The sequence below is a fragment of the Peromyscus leucopus genome, chromosome 12 (assembly GCF_004664715.2).
Source record: "Peromyscus leucopus breed LL Stock chromosome 12, UCI_PerLeu_2.1, whole genome shotgun sequence".
Taxonomy (NCBI): Eukaryota; Metazoa; Chordata; class Mammalia; order Rodentia; family Cricetidae; genus Peromyscus; species Peromyscus leucopus.
The window spans coordinates 50216487-50235983 of NC_051073.1; the positions used below are offsets into that span (position 1 = coordinate 50216487).

The 19497-nt window shown below is 44.0% G+C and overlaps 1 protein-coding gene across 1 annotated transcript in view; it reads left to right on the forward strand.

Moving 5' to 3' along the window:
- Window positions 1-457: 457 nt before the first annotated feature.
- Window positions 458-19497, forward strand: part of Plcxd2 (phosphatidylinositol specific phospholipase C X domain containing 2) — a 53570-nt gene continuing 34530 nt past the window's right edge. The window contains exon 1 of the mRNA XM_028872042.2: window positions 458-1172. Coding sequence (XP_028727875.1) covers window positions 1010-1172 — 163 coding nt within the window. The 5' untranslated portion in view covers window positions 458-1009. The remainder of the gene's footprint in view (window positions 1173-19497) is intronic.

Consider the following 19497-nt stretch of genomic DNA (forward strand, 5'->3'; position numbering starts at 1 on the left):
AGACACAAACCATCCTTGGTAGTTCCCCCTCCAAATACCAGCCTCAGCACCTCCCTCGGCCTCTCTAGCTCTTCTGTTCTGGCTGCTTCCGTGGTTTGCGGAAAATGTAGTGCTCTCTGGGTAATTTTCACCACAGTGAGTGCAAGGCGGAGGAAAGGGGGAGAGCTATTTTGTGGTCGCGTTGAAGATCTAGGTGGAAAAATCAATCTGAAGACAGCCGGCACGGTGCACATTTCCCCTTTGGGAGCAGCAGGCCTCAGCGCGGTCTGGGCACCAGCAGAGTCCGAGTGGAGAAGGGAGGAGCTAAGAGGCAGGGGAGGCGTGGGAGAGGGAGGCAGGGGCGGGCCCCCGGGGCGTCGGCCAATCAGAACGGACTCCGCCAGCGGCCAATCATAGCTCGCCTAGCCTGGCAAATCTGCCCGGCAGTGCGGGGCGGGGCCGCCAGAGTCCCGGGGCCGCCGGTTACACTTCGGAGAGCCTTTCAGGAAAGCACAGGGCAGGGGGCAGACAAGCCGGGTGGGGGCGGGTGGCAGGCAGGCCCAGCCTGGGTACTAGCCCAGGGACACCCACGGGAGCACCCATGAACTAGAGATGGTGCAACCCGGGCGCGCACGTGTGTGCAGCCCGCTGCATGTCTCTATACCCTGTGGGCACCTGTCGTGTGAGTAGCTGCGGGTGTGGCTGTTCCTGGATGCTGTGGGTGTCAGTGAGGTTTGTACCTTCGGGCCTGCCTCCCCCGTCTCCAGAGGGAAACTAAGAAGTTTAACTGAGCAGGGACACTGAGGAGATTAAGGGAGTGGATCTCAGAAGCGAGGCGGAGAGGGTGGGGACTGCGGGCACAGCGGGTAGGGAAGCACCTAGTTAACCCATCTCCCAGCCAGAAAAAAAAAAGCATCTTGAAAAGGCTGGCGTGACCCATGTGCTCTGAAATGTCTAGAGAGCCCCGAGCGGTGATGATCACAGAGTGAGTGGCGCTGGGCTGAGCCTGTCTAAATCGTGGACCAGAGGGATGCTAGCATTTAGAAAGGCCAGGAGGAAACTCAGGATGGGCACCATCTGCTCTCCCAATCCCAGCGGGACAAAGGCAGCCTCGGAGGTCTGCAATGCTGACTGGATGGCCTCGCTCCCCCCTCACCTCCACCACGTCCCCCTTTCCAATCTGGCAATCCCAGGTATTCGTCTATAACTACTTGTTCACACTGTGTTTAATTCTGCCATTTTAGTGCTTGTTAATGGGCTGGGTTATTTTCTGTTGTGTTGAAAAAAAAATAATTGTCGGTGATCTCTTTTATTTCCAAATAAAAAACTTAACAGGAAGGTAGCTGCTTGAAAGAGAGTCAGGCAGACTGCATCGTTGGCAAAGGGGACAGTCGGAAGAATGGAATCACTGCACTGTTGTTTTCTTGTTTTTATTTTGTTTATGCTTTACAGCCTCAACCTAAGATTGTTAACCTTCTTAATATTGAGCTCTGGGTATGTGAAGGGCTCGCTGACTTGAATCATTTAAGGAAAAGGGGGAGAGATCAAGGATAATGGATAAAAAGTCATTAACAATCTTAGCTTTGGATCAAAATTAAAGCTGAAAAATATTTCTTTTCTCGTTTATCTGACCTTGTGTGGAAAAAACATCAGATAACTATTAGAAAATTGGTTCAGACTCGGGGCTGGATATGGAGGCACATAGTTTTGTTGTTGGAAAATCCAGGAATAGAGGCGGCAAGCTGTCCTCACAGGCAGTCATTAGGTGTGATGAAGTGATGGTGTTTGAAGCTTTGTCTATATATACACAGGTGTCTGCCTGGCTGATCTAGAACTGTAGCCTTGAAAAGTACCCCTGCTCCTGCTGAATCCCCTGCCAGAGGCTTTAAAGCTTGACATCACTCTCCTGCAATCAGTTCATCTTTCTGCCAAAAGGGTTGTTAAAGCCTGGTTGTCTTGGGAAGGATGTTTAGACCACACTGAGCTTGGCTTGGTGAGCTGAGCAAAGTCCTGTGATACTGGTACTTAGAAAGCACTCAAGGAGCAAGGGGTGGACTGGTTCTTTCTCTTTCTTGGACACGTAGCAATTAAAGTTCACCTTTAGACTATCAGACAGACTCACAAACATTCCCTGGACCTATCTACTTTGTTTCTGCATTAAAAGATGACCTCATGCCACTTCCGTCTGCTTTCTATGCGTGGGGAAGAGGGATGCTGGCTTTGGATGCAGGTTTTGCCTTTCTCACTCTTCTTTTGGAACTCTTCCAGGATCGTTGTCCTCATGGGCCCTCACTGTTGCTGAACAAGGGAAAGGTTTCGAAATTTTGTTACAGTTACAACAATCTCTTCTGTTTTACTGGCCCTTAACTACAGCTCCTTGGGAAATGCCAGATGGCCATGCTTTAGAACATGTCTTTTCCATGTTTTAATTGGTGCCTATGGAGTCATCTCCAAAACGATGCATGGGACACTTTTAACATGAGTCATTTGCCTTCCAGCTCCTCGATGGAATTATTTTGCTGAGTGATATGGCAGGTAGTTCATGGTTGCAAACAGAATGGCATCTCAGGCAGGTCCTAAATGACCCTGTCATTCAGGGCATGTCCCGGTAGGCTGGGCTTCCTTCTTCCTTGTACTTTGGACAGTTCAAACTGTAGCTCTATTGGACTTGACTGTGAACTCTGACTGACTCTACAAAGAATATGGGTGTTTGTTCTTGATCCATAGTGTGTTTCAGTTATTAGAATTGCCAGAGGAAACAAAATTCTTGAGAACCACTGCCTTACTGGGAACTCAGTATTAGTTCTATGAAGCACTCAAGGTTTGTTGACCCTACTCTGTGAAGCAAAGTCTTCCTGCTAAGTGGAAAAGAAAATAGTGTCCTCGACTTCCTTAAACAGGTTGCATTTACTGCCATGAAATGTCTTTTCCCCAGGAATGGAGGAGATACATGTAGGTATGTCGGCTCAGAACAGGAAACTCAAACATTAAGTACCATCCATGTACGCCCCACCCCACATTGCTGGTTATCTTTACTGCACCCTGACTTTTAATATGTCCCAGGGGAAGGCTTGCAGTCAGGTTCAGCCTGGCTTTGATGAGAAATAAAAATTTTTGGAAGGTGTTCAGGAAGAGGGCTCCATCATCTGCCCCTTCCTCCATATTATTGCTACCTTGGTCATAACGACCACAGCCCCCAACACATACACACTTTATTTTTTTCTAGCCTTTCTTTGAGAAACATCTCCCCTATGTAGCCTAGCCTGGCTTCAGCCTTCCAAATTGCAGCCGTGGGCCACCATCCCTGATGATAACTATCCATTATTGAGTTCCACCCTGAAGTACCCACTGTTATACATTACCTCAAGTACTTATACTTCCCATGAAATCAATAGATATTAGTACCCTCATTTTTGAAAAGGGAAATTAGGGGTTGTGGTGTAGCTCTGTTGGTAGAGTGCTTACCTAGCATGGATGAGGTCCTCAGTCTGATCCCCAGCAGCATATAAATGAAGCAGAGTACAAGCAGAAGATTAGGGGTTCAAGGTCACCCTCTGTTGCATAGTGAGTTTAAAACCTGTCTCAAAAAAGAAATAAGGAAATTATCATCTAGAAAATTTACATTGTTTCCTCAAGATTGCATATATTGCTGAGTGGCAGAGCTAGTGTTTAAATGCTTATGTAACAAAACCACTCATTCACTGCCTCAGTGCCCTTGAGGGGCCTTGGGAAGTACAGAGGAGTAGAGATGCTTCCTGGCTGAAAGGCAGATTTCCGAGACCATGCTCTGCAGCATGTGAAAGGGGTGGTAAAAACTGGGTGGGTTTTTGTTGTCATTATTCATTTGTTTGTTTGTGACAGAGTCTCATGTAGCCTTGGCTGGCCTGGGACTCCTGATTCTTCTGCCTCTACCTCTTAAATGCTGGGGACTGCAGGCCTTTTAGAGGGGACTGTAGTCCACCACACCCAGCCTGAATTAGGTGGTTTTCATCTGAGCAATCATGTATCAGTTTGAACGTTAGCTAGATACAGAGGAAAGCTGTCTAGAGAGATGTATAGATAATATAATGTGAATGATATCAGGTACATGGACATTAGGTATATAATAGGTAAAGAGACAGACAGACAGATATAGATAGATAGATAGATAGATAGATAGATAGATAGATAGATAGATAGATAGATAGATATGTAGGTAGATAGATAGATAGATAAGATAGATAGATAGATAGATAGATAGATAGATAGATAGATAGATAGATAGATAGATAGATAGATGACAGAAAGGCTTGTTTGAATTCTAACCCAGTAAGACTGAAATTCAAAAGTGGTGCTTTGATCCCCTGTGTCTGTGTGCTGAGCCAGATCCCTGAGGAGGGGGCCTATGGCAGCAGTGACATAGGAAAGGTTGGGAAAAGGGTGAGGGGTCTGGCAATCATAGGTCTGGATGGAGTTAATTATGTCAAATGTGGGAGCACCTGCTGCACGTGCCTAGGCATTGATGGGAGACAACACATGTGGACGTGTGCTCTCAACAGAGCCCTGGTGGATTACTTTACTTCCGCAACTGTTAAGCCCACCTGTTAAGCTCCACGGTCACTCAAACATATTGAATTATCTTGGAGGAGAATCTGAGATTTATTCTCATTCCCAACTGTGTCTAGTCATTTGATCTCTACAAGGTAAAAGATCTGGAAATTATAGATGCTAGTTTTTTAAAATTAAAGTATACTATACAAATACTTTACTTGACATTTTCTGAGAGGGAATAGTTTTCCTTTCATTTTCTTTTATCTTTCTTCTTTCCTCCTTTCTTTCTTTCTTTCAACTATATAATGTATACCATTTCCCTTCCTTCCTCCCTCCCTCCCTTCCCTCCTTCCTTCCTTCCTTCCTTCCTTCCTTCCTTCCTTCCTTCTTTCCTTCCTTTTTCTTTTAACAGTGTTTCACTCTGTAGCCCAGGCTGGCCTGGAACTTACCAAATCCTTCATCTTCTGTCTCCTAAGTAGATGGTTAGGACTACAGTGTGAACCACCACACTTGGCTCTATACTGATCTTGAATGAATTTGTTGTCTCTGTATATGTTACTGTTCTGTCCTTTTCTTCCTTTTTAAAATGTTTTTCTTTTCTTTTGGGGGGTGCTTTGTTGTTTTGTTTTTCAACAGCGTTCTTTCTCCTTTATTAAAGGTAAGATATTTGGTCTTGGGAAGAGCCTTCTTGAGTTGAAGGCTCTTGGGTCATACTGTTGATTCTGACTGGTATGAAATAGCAGTATTTCCACTTATGATTAAGATATCGATTAAGACCTGGGCATGATGAGTCACATTTATAATTGCAGTGCTTGGAAAGTTGAAACAGGTGAATTGCTGCAATTTCTAAGCCACTCTTGACTACATAGTAAGTTTCAGGCCAACCTGGGCTACAGAATGAGACTCATCTCAAAAAGTAAGCATATTAAAAATATACTGAGTTCAAAGAAATTCTTAATCTTTTTCATATTAAAGATTAATTCAGAGTTTGAGAGTTTTTTTGTTTGTTTGTTTGGCTGGTTAGTTGATTGGTTTTTGTTGTTGTTTTTCAAGACAGAATTTCTCTGTATAACAACCCTGGCTGTCCTGGAACTCACTTTGTAGGCCAAGCTGACCTGGAACTCACAGAGATCAGTCTGCCTTTGCCTCTACTGGGATTAAAGATATGCGCTACCACTGCCCAGTTTGATTAAAGGTTTTAAAAACCAGTTCTTTATTAAAATATAGAAGTATTGGAACGGATTGCTGAGTCCTTTTAGATCTGCAGGACATTTTTTATGTCCCTTTGAAACAAGAAATTAGTTTTAGTTCCAACAAGAACATAATTGTGTGAAAGGAAGCAGGATCTACCTCATCATATCCTGAGTGCATTTTAAGAAAACCCCACTTTTAAAGATCTAACCCAGCAATGTAAACCTACCTCTGCAGACCTCCCTACCGTATACAGTTAGGAGCAATCTGAGATAAATGTCAAAACAGATGCAGATAATGTGTGGCAGAAGCACACAGAATGGGCAGAGCAACTCCATTGTGTATTCTCAGCTTTGCTGGGAAAATGGTATTCGACCTCATTTGGGGAATGGTTAGAGAGGGGGTCGGGTAGCTGGAGCCTCTGACTCCAGCACTTGAGAGGCTGAGGCACCAGGAAGGCCTCTATGAGTGTGGGGCCAGTCTGGGCCACAGAGTGAATTCTACATAAGCCTGGGCTACGTGAGACCCTGAACGAGAGAGACAGAGAGAAAGACAGAGAAACAGAGATGACAGAGACACAGAGACAGACAGACAGACACAGAGACAGACAAAGACAGAGAGTTAGTTAGTAGGTGGGTCAGGACTACAAGATATTACTTGAAGATTAGGGTTGGGAAGGGCAGCTCCAAACAAAATAGTTCAGTTGAGCTAAATGATGAGGGACGTGGATGGAGGCACCTTTCCCTACTCCTTCATGGCCCTTGTCAGTCCTTTCGTTGGGACATTCTCAACCTACTGTTTTTCCTCTCGTCTGTGAATTGGTTGCTGAAAGCATCTCTATATCTCTTTGTGACCCCAATTCTACTGAGTATGGGGTAGAAGCTCAGACACTTGTGATTGATAAGGGAATAATGCAGAAGGCGGCAGAGGAAGAATGTCGGTGTGGGACACTCATCCTTTTCTGTAGTGTTACATTGTTCCTTTTCACAGTCATCCTTTTCTATAGTGTTACATTGTTTCTTTTCATAGTCATCCTTTTCTGTAGTGTTACATTTTTTTTCAGTAATTCTTTTCTGTAGTGTTACATTGTTCCTTTTTCACAGTCATCCTTTTCTGTAGTGTTACATTGTTCCTTTTCACAGTCATCCTTTTCTGTAGTGTTACATTGTTTCTTTTCATAGTCATCCTTTTCTGTAGTGTTACATTTTTTTTTCAGTAATTCTTTTCTGTAGTGTTACATTGTTCCTTTTCACAGTCATCCTTTTCTGTAGTGTTACATTGTTTCTTTTCATAGTCATCATTTTCTGTAGTGTTACATTGTTTCTTTTCACAGTCACCATTTTCTGTTGGGTTATGTTGTTTCTTTTTATTTTTAGTGTTCTGAGACAAGGACTCACACTGTAGCCCATGATAGACATGAACTCACTATATAGACAAGTCTGGCTTCCATTTGAAGCTATCCTCCTGCCTCAATCTCCTGAGCCCAGCTCCTCCTCCAATGTGGTCAGAGCTAAACTGAATAGACTGTTTAGGTTCACCTTTGGTAAAAAGCCACAGGAAGCCATGTGAAAACTTTTGAACCCACTTCTTGTTGGTATTCACTGTATTCCTGAACCTCTCGACAGGCCCTGTCACAAGCACCCTAGGAAATGAAAATTCTAGGCCAAAGAGATGGGTGGGAGAGTTAGAAAAGAAACAGGCCTTTGGTACAGCATCCTTTCTGCCTTCCTTCTCCCCTTGCCAGCCTGGAGCATCTCACCTTTCCCGTTGCTCTCTCTCGATGCTCTGGTTTCTCCTTCCCCTTTTCACCTTTCTCTCACTGACCTGGCCTGCCCCTGCCCTATCCACCTTCTTCAGGGCCATCCTGTCTTAGGTGACTGGCCCAGCTATAGTTCCCGACGGCTCTGTCTTCTCAGGTGGCTGGCATTTTCCCCCTCCTCTTCCTTCCTACCCTTCTGGGATCCTGTCCTCGTCTATGAAGTTGAACTAATGACCACTTGGTGATTTCTGCAACTATCCTCCATGTGGGTACACACTTTCTTCTTACTTGGGTGATGTGGAGACGAAATCAGTGGGGATGAGAGGGACCAGGATGAAGGGGCCATTGCTCAGATTTGGAAGTCATAGCAAGTGTGGTGCATCTAAAAGAAATTGAGGGATCATTTCAAAGGTGAACAAGGAGACTGTGTAACAGTGTTGCGTTGGCTCAGAGCTCTGAGTTGAACCCAGAACAAATCCATTCTGGTGGACATGAGGATGTGGAAAATCAAGGGCAAAGCCAAACCAAATAATGCGGACTCCAAAATTTAAAACATATCATAAGACACCAAGTGATTTCTTAAGCAGGGATGCTTTTTTTTGTTTTGTTTTGGTTTGGTTTTACAGTGCTGGAGAATGAACCCAGGGCCTCCCGCATGATAAATAAGCACTTTATCACCACCTTCTATCTCCAGCCATGTTTTCACTTTTTAGTTTTGAGAATGGGTCTTATTAGATTGCCCAGGCAGGCTTTATTTACACTCACTATCTTCCTGCTCAGCCTCCTGAGTAGCTAGTGTCCCAAACCTGTACCACCAGCCCAGCTAGGTCTTCATTTCCGGTAGGGCTGGGGGAAGACAGAGCAGCTTCAACATGGGTGCTTCCACGAACAGCCTTCTCTCCTGAAACAGTTCTTCACTTCCTGAATACCTGTCCCAACATCACAGAAAAAGAGCAAGAATTCAAGCATCACCTGTACCTGTTAGAAGTGAGATCCTGGACTAGATGAAGTGGTGAAGGCCTGTAATCTCAATGTCAAAGAGGCTGAGACAGAAAGATCTTAAGTTCAAGGTCATCCCAGGCTATGTAGCAAGACCTTGTCTCAAAACACCAAAAGCTGAGAGGATATAACTCTGGTAGGGAACTTGCCTGGCATGCACTAGGCCCTGGTTTCATCCCCAATAGCACCACAAAATAAATATCAATATAGATATATACATACATACATACATACACACATACACATAGGCAGGCAGGCAGGATTGTGAATTGGTTAAGAATCTAAGTGTTCTACTGCATTGCCTGGATTTACCCCTCCCAAGTGTTGAAACCTTGGTCAAGATAAAGTATCCCACCTTATTTGCTTAATCTAAGAATTAATTTATATAATGTTCATTCTGGTACAAAATATGCTGCATACAATTATTACTATGTGTCTTTTTAAAGCCAATCACAAGATCCAAAGCTTGAGCCTAGATGAAACAAGAAAAGAGGCCTGAGGTGCAATCTATACCCTCAGGTAATTTGCAGTCTAATTAAGGAGCCCACTATCCAATTAAGCCCTGAGAGCCCCTCTGATCAGATTAGCATAATTTGACAGGCCACGCCCCTAGGAGGGTTAGCTTTAGGGACAGGATAGAAAGAAGCCCATGGTTGCCTAGCTCTGAACGCCAAGGGAGTCTTAACCAAGGGAGTCTTAAATGCAATGTTTAACAGCTGGTCAAGAGAGCTGGAAAAGTCTCCTTTGGTTGTTGACTCTGTCTTGTCCACCCACCCCTAACTCAGCTGCCAGACCCTGTCATCTGTAGACATCTGAAGCCTCTGGGAAAGTCTTAGCTCTCTGTGACACGCCAGGCCATGTTTGTGGTGCCTTTTCTGTCGTTCCCTTAGGAGTCACCCTCCTCTACTCCGTCATCATATATATATATCTGTTTGCATGGATGGTGAATACACTCCTGTAGTCGTCATGGGGTTGGGGTTGTAGGATATATATATATATATCCATGCAAACAGATGCCTCAGCCTCCACACACCAACACACATGCACTCCCCCACAGGAACCACACAATTGCTATGATCTTGGCCTCCCCCCAAGAGGGTCCAAATTCTGATGTCTCTCATTGCTCATACCTCATGAACAATCTGCTACCCTTCCCACCGACAGTTCGGTGGCTCTTTCCTACCTGCTCCCCTGCCAGATCCCTCTGAAGCCAGAGGTTTGGTTTCTAACACATGGTCTGACCTGATCTCTGCCCGAGTGACAGATCACCTACCTCCACATCTCTCACCAGCCCCGAGGAGCTTCTGAGCACAGGCACACTAAAGGTAATGGAGGTGATGTGCTTCAGCTTTCTATAACTTTGCCTTTGGGAAAGATTTCAAACACCTCTCCAGATGCTGACTCAGTGACAGCTTAAACCAGGCCTCCAGAGATTAGTTATAGACATTATAACAAGTGGTGTGGTTCTGTGTGTGGAAAGAATTGGAACACGCATCAGGGAACAAATTTAGGTGGTAGGAATCCTTCACTAGATCTGTGTGTGTTTACAAATCTGGCTAAGCAGAAGGCCAGCTGTGTCTCACTTGTGGCGTTAAAGGTTTCAAGGCTTTTGGTTATATTGCTGAACAACCCTGAGGATCAAATGATAAAGGAGGAGTACGAGTGAAGATCTCCAGGTGACCCCAAGAGGAAACAGCTTGGGTTACAGAGGCCAGCAGCGCTCTCTAAGTGGGACATCTAAGTCATGTCAACTCTTGAGACAGAGCCCCTCCTTTGTGGCTACATTGTCTTCCAGGAGCAGAAAATTTCTAAAAGAGTAACTGCTTGCTTGCAATTTCTGCTTACTCTCTAGAATTGTGTGTGTGTGTGTGTGTGTGTGTGTGTGTGTGTGTGTGTGTGTGTATACTATGTTCTATCAGTATTTTTTTATGAACAAATCCAATAATATTAAAATTAAAAAAAATAGAGCCAAGTGCAGTGGTCCACACCACTTGGAAGTCTGAGGTAGTTGGATTGCTGCAGATTTGAGGACAGCCTGGGCTACACAGTGAGTTCCAAGTCGGCGAGGGTGAAAGAAAGAGAGAATGAAGGAGCCATTTGTACCTCCTAAGTGTTTGGAGTACAGCCACAGTCTGCAGTAATGGAGGAACTCAGATATTCAGGACTCTGTCAGCCCGAGATGAATATCTTAGGAACATGTATTACTTGAAGTCTTATGTTCTACAAGCAATAGTCTTCAAGTGCAATTGCAAACAGGTGGGGAAGAATGCCAAGCAGACACAGGGTGAAAGTGGTTACTGTTTCAGTCTTTCTGAGAGGTGAGTTTAGATCAAGCACAGAGGCCACGTGGAGCCTCCTGGGAAATCGTGAGCACACAATATTAATTTGACTTTAATTATTGGTGTTGGTTTTTTTTTTAAACCCCTCTTGCCTTTTCTGGTTCTCATTGTCCATGTAGAAAATTATAACTCATTTAAAGGAAAATCATGAATTTATAACATTTATTTTGGTGCCATATATTGTATCAGATCAGGTGAAATATTCTTCTCCCTACTCTTCATGAAATGATCATCTTAGAAAAAAAAAAAAACTAAAATTCAAACATGACCAAGAAGAATGCACAGAAGCTGTAACACCCAGGAAACTAGCTCCCAGTCCTGTTCCCAGAAGGAAAACAAGGCAAGAGATTGTCCACAGCAGTAGAGCAGGGGTCAGAAACTCTTACATACTGCAGAGTGTTCCCTCCAGAAAACTCTATTCACTCAAAGCCGGGATTCCTGGCTTCCTGCAGAATGTCAGGATCAGTGGTATGAAATAGAGTTGAAGTTTATTATACTTTCTTATTTGGAGTGGGGATTGAGACAGGCTGTGAACTTGGTAAATAGCTGAGGCTAGCCTTGAATTCCTGATCTTCCTGCTTCTGTCCTCCAAGTGCGATGATTGAAGAAGGATGCCAGGAGTAAGCTAGCATGCCCAACTGGAGTTTATAGACTTTGAACATAGACTAGGGTGTGTGGGTATGGTGATATGTTGTGTCCCCCAATATATTGTGCATCCTAATAAACTTGTCTGGAGTCAGGACAGAACAGCCATAATATTAAACATAGAGGTTAGGCAGTGGTAGCACACGCCTTTAATCCTAGCATTCCAGAGGCAGAGATCCGTCTGGATCTCTGTGAATTCAGGGCCACACTGGAAACAGCTAGGCATGGTAACAAGAGCCTTTAATCCCAGGAAGTGATGGCAGAAAGCAGAAAGGTATATAAGGCGTAAAAGCCAGGAACTAGCTGATTAAGCTTTCAGGCTTTCGAGCAACAGTTCAGCTGAGATTCATTCTGGATGAGGACTCAGAGGCTTCCAGACTGAGGAAACAGGATCAGCTGAGGAACTGGCAAAGTGAGGAAGCTGTGGCTTGTTCTGCTTCTCTGATCTTCCAGCATTCATCACAATACCTGGCTTCAGGGTTTTTTTGTTTTGTTTTTTTGTTTTTTTTTTTTTTTTTTTTTTATTTTTCGAGACAGGGTTTCTCTTTGTAGCTTTGCGCCTTTCCTGGAACTCACTTTGGAGACCAGGCTGGCCTCGAACTCACAGAGATCCGCCTAGCTCTGCCTCCCGAGTGCTGGGATTAAAGGCGTGCGCCACCACCGCCCGGCCAGGCTTGTTTTTATTAATAAGAATTTTTAAGATTCGTACTACATGTGGGTTAATAGAAAGATAAATGCTTAGGGGAAAAGTGAATATATTCTTGAATGCAGGCATCTCAAGAAAGAGTCATACTTAAATGTCTTCACAACAGGCATATACATGATTCGGAGGCTCCTGAAGATACATCTCAAAAGATGGCAAGGAAGTTAAATGAAATCCTGGGGTGTATTGGCTGAGTTACAACTGAGATGGTAAAACTGTAGGCCAAAGGGTTTCTCAAGGAAATTAAGACATGTTATTGCTATGAAGACAGGTTAGTTTACAAGTCTCGTTTGTGAAAAAATTCAAAATTACATGTTTACATCTGGAAAAGGAGAAAGACCCCACTCAGAAGTCATGTATCCATAAGTGTCTTTGGGGGCTATTTTAATTTTCCATCTGAAAAGTTCTATATCTAAAAAGGAATGCTGTGTAGGCAACTTTTCCAGAAAATAGTAATTATGCTGAAACTCTTAACCCTCAGCTACTAGGAAACTTCATCCAGACTCTGGGGTTGGAAGTCTCCTTTCTCTTCCTGAGTCCCCTCAATCTTCCTTTTTTTATTACCCTACTTCAAGGGGACCTTTGAATAGACTCAAAAAAAATTGAAGGTGTTGGAGAGAGGGGGAGGAGAGTCATGTGCCAGAGGAACTGAGGTTTAGAAGACGATGGTGACCTTGAAGAAACCCAGACAATCTGGTGTGATCAGAATAGATTTCATTTAAATAAAGGGATGGAGATGAGGAATGGAAAGGCAGGCAGGCGGGCACAGGGTCCTAAAGAGCTCCGTATGTCATGCCAAAATTGAGTTCTATGCTCAAGTCAGCCACTTGAAAGCTTTGTTCGGGAGTTGATGAAAGACCCCTGAATGCCTTAGAGCAAAATGAATCAAAAGGACCCATCAGCTGTTAGAGCTAGCTGGAGGCCAAAAAAAAAAAAACAGCAGCCTTGGCTTTGTTTCTTTTACTATGTTCAACCCATGTGTCGATTACCTTCTGTACAGCAGACTCTCTCCCAGGCACTAGTAATTCAAAGACTGTCAATAAGAGCATGGCCTCTGCATTCAAAGAGCTAGTTGGAGAAATGCACGTTTAATCAGCCTGTTACAGCATAATGTGCATGTAAGATAAGAGGGGAGGTTCCGGCTGCATCTGGAAGAGCATATGGCAGGGGCATCCTAACAAGAGCTGGGAGTCCAGAGAGGCCCATTAATGCACTGAAATAATTCATTATAGATGTGTCTCAGTTGACGAAGGGGGAAGAATAAGGGGTAAGGTCATAAAGTACTTAGAGGTCCAATAATCTGTGATAGGGGCTTAACGTCTCCTTAACAAGAGTATGAAGAGGTCCTGGGGGGTGGAGCTTAGTTGTGAGAGATCTGAAAAAGCACACACCAAGTTCTAGTGAGGCTGTAAAATAAGGCATAGTGGTGCAAACCTGTAATCCCAGCACTTAGGAGGTCATCGGAGTCTCCATAGTGAGTATGGGGCCAGCGAGGACGACAAGAGACTGTCACAGAGAAACAAGCCGTGCAGTGAGGAGTGTGAAGGGTTTTAAGCAGGCGATGGAAAATGTCAACCTTGCGGTTTAAAAGGTCACTCCAGCTGCAGTATGAAAGGTATGGGAACAAGTAGCAGCTGTAACCAAGGCACATGGCAGGGGGTCATCCAAGTAGGAAGCAACCTGACCAAGGAACAGTAAGTGATAATGTAGACCACAGAAAGGAGACAGAAGCTGGAGATGCTTAAGAGGAAATGTCAACTGGACTTAGTGATTAGCCAGAAAGACAGATTAGCCAGAGGAGACATTCCCAGAATGCCTGCACTGGTGTGCCAGCAGGTGTGAGCATCGTTGCAAGGCATATCTACTTAGTCTAGACCTGCTGAGCTTCAAGTGCATGGGGGACATCTCAGACTTGGGATAAGACATAGTGGAGATGATTTCAGAGTTAAATCTTAATTGCAGAGTTGGCCCATCTCCCTCTACTCATGGAGGCTATTATATACAATATCAGGTGATTCGAGTTTTAAGCTTGTATTCCTGTTTTGTTTTGTTTTCATTTTTTTAAAAGTAAATTCCTATGCATTCCAGGCTAGCCTTGAACTCAATATGTAGCCTAGGATGATCCTCCTGGTTCCAGCTCTTGAGTGGTGTGTGCCATCATGCTTAATTTTATGCAGCTAGCTTTGGGGATCAAACCCAGAACTCCTCCTGAAGTGTTATGCAAATGCTTTTACTGAGTCATACTCTCAGTGACCCATCCTTTAAAGTATATGACTTTGTTTAGATTTCAACTAAGATCTTTTTTTTTACCTATTTTAAGAAATAAGGCCAGGTGGTGGTGGTGCATGCCTTTAATCCTAGCACTCAGGAGGCAGAGCCAGGTGGATCTCTGTGAGTTTGAGGCCAGCCTGGTCTAGAGAGTGAGATCCAGGACAGGGATCAAAACTACACAGAGAAACTCTGTCTCGGAAAAAAAAAAAAAAAGAAAAGAAAAGAAAAAAAAAAAGCCAAATAAAGAGCTAAGTCTTGGATGTCAAGTCTCAGAGAGCCGGTCCATTTGTGTGCTGATTGAGTCTTCTACCTGTTTTTCTTGGATCTGGTCATTTCCTGTTGAACGCTTTCTCCAACCGTGTCTTTTGCCGCAGTGGGGCTGGGGTGGAGTGGGGGGTGACAGTTGGCTGTGTGCAGCACACACGCTTTCTATGAAGTGGAAACGGGGCTTGCTTTACCACAATCGTCAAATAACACTTTTCCTCCCCACACGTTGACATCCGAGGTTTCACCGAGGAGCTCCATGAAAGCAGGAGGATTTTGTAGCAGAATATTTCACTTAATATAACTTTGCTCCTCTCCTAAACATTTGCCTAGTTTTTTCCCCCACTATTATTTGTTTCTTCCATGTTAAAATATTAAGGGAAACAGGATTTCCTCAGAGTTGAGAAGGCTCCCTTCTATGAGAGGTGACTCCCATAAAGGAGGTGTTCTCTGTATGGGGACAGAGTGGGACATCAGTGAGGAGAGAGGAATTTAAGTGAGTCATCGAGATCAGCAGTTCTCAATGTGTGGTCCACAACCCCTTTCGGGGATTGAACACCTTTCACAGGGATCAAATATCAGATATTCTGCATATCACACATTCACAGTACCATTCTTAACAGTGGCAAAATTACAGTTTCGATGCAACAATGAAATTAATTTTATGGCTGGGGGGTCACCACAACATGAGGAACTGTAGGAAAGGGTCACAGCCTTAGGAAGGTTAAGAACCACTGCTCTAGACAGTGTCTACTTGTGGATGGTGATCAGAGCCTATTGGACATTTGAAGACCAGGAAAATCTTTTGAAAGATAATAGACACCGGTGCTTATAGAGAGAGCTTTACAATGCCTCTCATGTGTGGCACTGAAACCCCTTAAACCTGCAATAATCAGGGTATGGGGGCTGAACTGAGGAGAGTGAGTTATGGAGACTGCCTGAGCTGATGGCATATGTGTGTGCCCTGCAGGGGCATGGGGAACAGAGGCTTGGTACAATCTTTCCATTCTTAGGACAGCTCAGGGAAAGGCTGGCCTGTGGAGTAGTGCCCATGGCCAGAGAAGCCCTTCTTATATGTGTTTTACAAATAAATATTTTATTTGAAAATCACTTCGATCTGGAAAGCACCCATGAAACCACTCCTTTCTGCAACTCCTTCCAATCAGGTATTGGTAGACCAGGTCCCTGGATTGTGTCTCTCCTGGGGGGGGGGGGGACTCTCAACTTCTGCGCACATAAAAGCAATATGTTGATTAAGACCCTCTGCTTCCAGGTTTTCACTTTACACATTGGTTTGGTGTATTGTGACTAATTATGAATTCAATAGGCAACTGATTAAAAATTAAATTGGCCACATGGCCCTCTCCGATTTTGCTGGCAGTTTGATGGTTATTATTAACATGCTCCCACATGCCTCATGAAAAATAATCAAGCCTGAGAGTTGAAGTGTATCCCCTTGGATTGGCAATGAGGTATAATGATGTTGTTCTCCGGTTTGGGAGACCCCGAAATGGTTCCCCTGATCCTGAATCTTGGTTCCGTTGGTTAACTCCAACTATCCTAAGGATGCTTAGTTTGGTGCACTTGTTAATAGGAAGTCTTATTCTCTGCAGATGCTGCATTTCTCCAGGGACCTAATGGGTGTGTGACATGGGAAGCCCCAGGAGACCATATGAGAAACTAACTCAGGAAATCTAGTCTCTAGGACTTTTCTTTTTAAATTGTTCACTGCAGATTTTTCTTATAACTGCTGTTTTAGTCATCCTTTTCTGGTTTATTTTTGTCTTCTATGTCTTCTGGCACATTCCTCTTCATTGCCCTAGATAAGCCAGAAGGACCAATGGCGATAAATGGAGCCAGGGGTAAACAGGTGTTGGGGTAAAAAAGGCAGCTAGAAGGAGCGCTCTTTGTAAGAGGAAGATGGGTGGAGCTAACAGAGGTTTGCAAACGGATCAAGGGACCCAAGCTTACTGGCATTAAGCACGTCTCTAAATGTCTGTTCCTTCAGGTAGTTGTGTTTGCACATCCTCTGTACACATGTAGTCAGTACCTTAGAGAATAGAGAGATGGGCGTGCATTCCACCTGACCACGTCCTGACTGCCTTACAGTCCAGTGATGGAGACAGATATGGAGATTCTTCCCACACAGTGACATCAGTTCCTCGTGGATGTGCTGAGTACCAGCAAAGCACAGAGGGCAGAGGGGGCACTTAGCAGGGCATACTGGCATCAGATGACTCCAGCTAATGATTCTGAATTGGGTCACATAGAAGTAATTAAGATGGAAAGGCCAGGTACAATAAAATAGCTCCCAAGAATGGTGAGGAATTTCCTAAGTGAATCTTTTGCTGTATTTTCTAACCGTAAGGCACATTTCTCACATAAAGCTTTGTAAATTACTCTGTTTTTCAGCTCAGGCCACTGAAATAGCTCAGCATGCAAATTGATTTATTCATATCAAATTTGTAGAGATTAAATGCCTGGGCTGTGAGACAAAATACTTTTCTATAAACACTGTCCTGGCCAGGCATGATGGCTCAAGCCAATAAACCAGCAGAGCCATCCAGGATTGCCACAGTGTGAGGTCGTCCTGATCTACACAGCAAGTTCCAAACAAGCCAACCCAGCCTACAGAGTAAGATCCTGTTCCAAAAAACCCAAACACGGAACAAAACAAAACTGCTCTAATCTGCCTTAGTCTCAGCACTGCCAAGTTAAGAGGTTCCTGAGTTTGAGGTCAACCTGGGCTACACTGTGACACCTTGTCTTAATCTGTTTCCCATCAGAAACACCTACCCTAAACCCCAGCATTTAAGAACATATGTTCGGTTTTTTATATCTGTTCTTAGTATTTTGTGTCTTATCCTATTATTTTATTATCTTAATTGATTTAGAACAATTGCACATTTTTGCCAGGCACACTCTCATATTGTTTACATGATGCTACATGTATATATTGTGTCCATCTTTAAGAGTTTGGAGTTTTTTGTTTCGGTTTCGTTAATTTGCCTGTGTGCCTGTATATGTGGGTGGTGGTGGGGTGGTTGTGTTTTTGTGTGTCTATATGTGTATGAGATGTGTTTGGGGCCATGGGTCTCCACTGGAGTGTGGAGGTCAGAGGACCACTTTGTGGAGTCGGTTCTCTTCTTCTACCTTTATGTGGGTCCCAAACATCAAATATAGGTTGCCAGGCTTGCTTGACAAGCCCCATTACTCAGAATCAGTGATTGGCCTATTTTTCATTTTTATTTGTCTGGAAAGAAGTACAGCAGCACCCATCATTCAGGGTGTAACTTCTGTTCCCGGTACCTATAGGCATGGCAGCTACTTGATCTTTGAGGAAAAGCTTAACCTTTTGGTCCCATAGTTTCCCTGTCTGTAAAATGGAGCTAATTATAATATCTGTGCAAAGCTACACAATCCAGAAGCTCACCTCTACTCTGCTAACACAAGATTTCCTTGTGTCCGATAATTTGCTAAGATTCATAGAACTCACCGACAGCTGTGTGCTCACGGTTATTGCTTATTTCCATGCAAGACTATATATAGATTATAACTCGGAGAAAGGGTACATGGGGCTCAGCATAAAAATGTTGCCAACATGTAGCTTCCAGTTGCTCACTCCCTATGAGGTCATGGAGCTGCATTATTTCCCAGGGATTGATATGTGACAATTTGTAAAGCATTGCCGGACACCTGGCCTCCTGTGTCCACAAGTGACTGGACCTCCATACAGCTGACCTCAATATTTAACCCTTTCAAAATTCTACCTAAAGTCACAGCCTTAGACTTTTCCATGCAGCCACAGAATCTCTAGGGAACAAAGGTCAAAACTAGACTTCTAATAAACTCAAATTATTTTGTTCGTGTGTTAGGAAGACAGAGTCTTGTTATATAGCCTTGGCTGATCCAGAACTTATTATATAGACCAGGTTGCCTCAAACTTGCAATAGCAATCCTCATGCCTCCTGAATTCTGAAATCACAGGTGTGTATCACCAAATCTGGTGTTTGGGGGTTTTGTTTGTTTGAGGCAGGCCTTCCGAAGGCCTTGAACTCCTGATCACCCAGTCTCCACTTCCCAAGTGCTAAGCGAATAGATACTGCCATGTCTAGTTGGGTCTGGCTAAAAAATTCACATTGAAAAAAAAAGAAGAAGAAAAATTAAATAGGTAAACAGGACATGCCGAGGCCATCCTGAGCAGTAATGAGTATCTAGTGAGCAGTAGGCCAGTCAGGGCTGCCTAGCTGGACCACATCACAAACAACCTAAAAGATATAATAAGCATTAAGTACAGTGTAATTAGAACACTATCTAGCACAAAACAAATCTAGGATTTTATATAGCTACTAGTAACCATCCTTTCTGATTGCCTACTTTTATACCTAATGTCATCGTAGATACTATAACAAAATTTAAGTGAGTGAGCTACAGTTCATACACTTGTAGGCAATATCCAGCAGTTGGAATGAGGTCAGCAAACTCAGAATATGGCCAGTGCTTCCTAAATCAATACCAGCTGGGCTGGAGGGCTGCAGCTTAGGGAGGCTGCTTCCTGGTAGAGTTGGCTTCAGCAAAGCTTTGAGGAAGAGGGGACCTGTGAGCGGGATTTTTTTGGTTTTTCGAGACAGGGTTTCTCTGTGTAGCTTTGTGCCTTTCCTGGAACTCACTTGATAGCCCAGGCTGGCCTCGAATTCACCGAGATCCGCCTGCCTCTGCCTCCTGAGGGCTGGGATTAAAGGCTTGCGCCACCACCGCCTGGCATGTGAGCCGGATTTGAAAGGGTGAGGAGGAAGGGCAGTCTAGAAGGCCACAGA